This window comes from Medicago sativa, chromosome 7 (genome assembly GCF_051527215.1).
Source record: "Medicago sativa cultivar Bolivia chromosome 7, Bolivia_mono, whole genome shotgun sequence".
In the NCBI taxonomy this organism is placed as follows: domain Eukaryota; kingdom Viridiplantae; phylum Streptophyta; class Magnoliopsida; order Fabales; family Fabaceae; genus Medicago; species Medicago sativa.
The window spans coordinates 26,076,335-26,079,681 of record NC_140755.1 but is presented as its reverse complement, the minus strand read 5'-3'; the positions used below and the strand labels follow the sequence as shown (position 1 = coordinate 26,079,681).

The 3,347-nt window shown below is 48.6% G+C and overlaps 1 protein-coding gene across 1 annotated transcript; it reads right to left on the bottom strand.

Moving 5' to 3' along the window:
- Positions 1-1,002: 1,002 nt before the first annotated feature.
- LOC146905199 (uncharacterized) lies at positions 1,003-2,976 on the bottom strand. The gene has a single exon (XM_085728481.1). The coding sequence runs from the start codon at positions 2,974-2,976 to the stop codon at positions 1,003-1,005; it is 1,974 nt and encodes a 657-aa protein (XP_085584607.1).
- Between the last annotated feature and the right edge of the window lie 371 nt (positions 2,977-3,347).

The window sequence follows — 3,347 nt, the reverse complement described above, 5'->3', positions numbered from 1 at the left end:
ACCAGGACTGTGCTTATGGCGTTTTCTGAGACCGCCAAATATAAGAATAAGACGGCGCCTGAACTTGGTCTTTGGAGAACAGGCGGACTTGACAGAAAACTCTTTATTTGCTGGAAAGCCTCCTCACACTCTGGAGTCCATTCGAATTTTTCCTTCTTCTTGATGGAGGCGAAAAAAGAGAAAGCCTTGTCTCCAGCGCAGGATAGAAAACGAGATAATGCTGCTAACCTTCCTGTGAGTTGTTGTACTTCTTTGATGCACGAGGGGCTTCTCATGTTGATGATCGCCTGACACTTCTCGGGGATTGCTTCAATGCCTCTTCTGGTTAAGAGGAAACCTAAAAATTTTCCCGCCTGTACTCCGAAGGAACACTTTGCTGGATTCAGGCGAATTCTGTATCTTCGAACTTGGCTCAGAATCTCTTCGAGGTCGTCTGCATGACTACGCCCTTCTTTAGTTTTTGCCACTAGATCATCGATATACACTTCTAGATTGCGCCCTATTTGCTGAGAAAAAGCTGCATCCATAGACCGTTGAAAGGTGGCGCCTGCGTTCTTGAGGCCAAAAGACATGACCTCGTAGTGATAGTTCTTGGTGTTGGTCATGAACGCCGTTTTGGAAGCGTCCAGGGGGTCCATACATATCTGGTTGTAGCCGGAGTAAGCGTCCATAAAACTCAGGGTTTTGTATCCAGAGGCGCTGTCGATCAGGTGATCAATATTGGGGAGGGGATAAGGGTCTTTAGGACATGCCATGTTTAGGTCTGTGTAATCTACGCACATTCTCCACTTCCCGTTGGCTTTCTTTACGAGGACCGTATTGGCCAACCAGGTAGGGTACTTTATTTCACTTATGAAGTGGGCGTCTACCAACTTTTTTACTTCGTCATCTACAGCCTTTCTTCTCTCCTCGCCCATTTTCCTTTTTCGCTGAACAACTGGTTTTACGCCGGGCTTTATTGACAAATGGTGGCATGCTACGTCAAGATGCATTCCTGGCATTTCAGATGGGCTCCAGGCAAAGAGATCCAGATTCTTTCGCAGCAAGTTTATCAGGGCGGTTTCTTCTCCAGGGCTTAGGGACGTACCGATCTTCGTGGTATGATGAATTTCCGGCCCAATAGAGATTTCCTTTAAGTCTTCGGTGGGCTCCAGGCGTTCTTTGCTGAAAATCCTCCCTGGGGTCTAGGTCGATCATGTTAACCTCATGATTTATCTTGTTATTGGGCTTCTTCTTTGCTTTCTGCAGGCGCAAACTATTGTGGTAGCATTCTCTAGCAATTTTCTGATCGCCTCGTATGGTGCCGACTTTCCCATCATTCAACGGATATTTCATCACTAAGAATTTAGTGGACAAGAATGCTCCCAGGAGGTTGAAGGACGGTCGCCCTATGATAATATTGTAAGAACTAGGCGAGTTGATCACGAGATACCTGACGCGAATGGTTTTGGCGTTAGACCCACTTCCGAAAGTTGTTTTTAGGGTGATATAGCCCCTTACATGAACCTGCTCACCCGTAAATCCTGCCAGCGTCCCTTGGAAAGGTTGTAGTTGTTCTGGATCTAAACCCATTCGATCAAAAGTGTCATAGTATAATATATCAGCTGAGCTGCCTGGGTCTATTAAGACTCTCTTTACGTCCCAGTTAAAGATCTGCAGGGTGATGACCATAGGGTCATCATCGTGCGGCACCACGCCTTGATAATCTCTGGCCGAGAAAGAAATGTCGGGTCCTCGCTGCTGATCATGCTCCTCATACTCTTGGCACAACATTACCTGGCGCACGTACTTCTTCCGGGATGAACTTGACTCGCCCCCTTCGGCGAAACCGCCAGATATAGTGTTCAATGTGTGCCTTTTTTCCTCGGCGACTTCTTCCTTCTTGCTCGCCTTTGGCCTCTCATCTCTTTTGTCCCGAGTGTATCCCCGCAATTTTCCGCTCTGTATTAGTTTTTCAATTTCCCGGCGAAGATGTATACACGAGTCGGTGTCATGGCCCCTTAGTTTGTGATACTTGCACCATTTGTCCCTGTCTTCCCCCATAGTGGTGCGTTGTGTTGGGGGCGGCTCTGGGATCAGCTTTGTTTCGTAGACTTCTTTCATGATGCGCTCTGGCTTTGTGTTCAAAGGGGTGAAGTTCTCCAAGTTCGGCTTGCGGTAGTAAGGATTGAAAGGTCGCTTGTCTGCTCCTCTGTAGGGGGCGCGGTCTCTTCCGCCCGGCGGTTGGTAAGGACGCCGCTCTGAGTTGTTGGGCGCGCGCTCCCTGGCGTCTCTTGCTTTCTTCTCAGCGTTACTTTCTTCACCTTTGATGTAGCACTCTGCCCTGGCCATGATTTCTTCCATGGAGTCGGCGGGCTTCTGAGCCAGGGATTCGTTGAATTGTCCTGCTCTCAGACCGTTCTGGAAAGCTCCTACGAACGCCTCTTGGTTGGGGTTGGTGACCTTTATGGTTGTGTCGTTGAATCTGGCTAAATAATCCCTTAGAGATTCGTTGTGTCCTTGGCGAACGTTGAATAGACTGGTTGCCGAAACCTTGCGGTGGCGACTGGCGGAGAATTGCTGGGTAAGTTTCCTGGTCATGTCTTGATAACTGAGGATGGAGAATCGTGGAAGGTTCATGTACCATCGTAGGGCGGCGTCTGAAAAGGTACCCGCCAGCAGTTTGCACTTGAGGGAATCTGGAGCTCCGACTACGGCCATGTGAGTGTTGAAGGCCGTAACGTGTTCCATTGGATCACTCTTGCCGTCGAAAACGGAGAGGTGAGGAGGTTTGAAGTTTTCTGGGACTGGCGCGTCCCAGATCTCGGCGGATAGCGGTTGTGGTTCCGGATCGTCCATCTCGCCCTGATTCGACTCCTCCTTTTCCTCTATTTGTTTCTGTTGAATGTTTTCCATCGAAGCTTGCAAAGCATCGTTCCGATCTTGCAGTTGAGCGAGCTGGGTTCGCATGGATTCCAATTCTTCCTGTGTTGCCATGAGGAGAGGCTTTTCTCTAAATCGTACGTGGGGTGCGATTTAGGTTGGTTAAAAAGGGCTAGGGTTTCTGAATCGCAAGGGAATCTTACGATTCAGAGGTCTATTTTTGCAGGAGTTTCCGATCTGGCGATTCAGAAACGTGGTCAAGGTTAGTTTTACCTTTTCCCACAGACGGCGCCAACTGTACTTGCCAAGAAGTACGGTAAGGATCCTAGGGTTAGGAATCGTATACCAGGGTTTTTTGGACTTATGATTAGATGCCTTGAGACTGCTTTCAAGAGTGTTATTTATAGCCTGCTTATGGGCTTGGGCTTCGGTTGCTTGGTTTCCAAGCAACGGGGGTATTGGCGTACTTTTGATGATTTTGGAGG

Bases quoted from the DNA above. Each gene is read 5' to 3' on its own strand.
- LOC146905199 (XM_085728481.1), bottom strand. From the start codon at position 2,976: ATGGCAACACAGGAAGAATTGGAATCCATGCGAACCCAGCTCGCTCAA.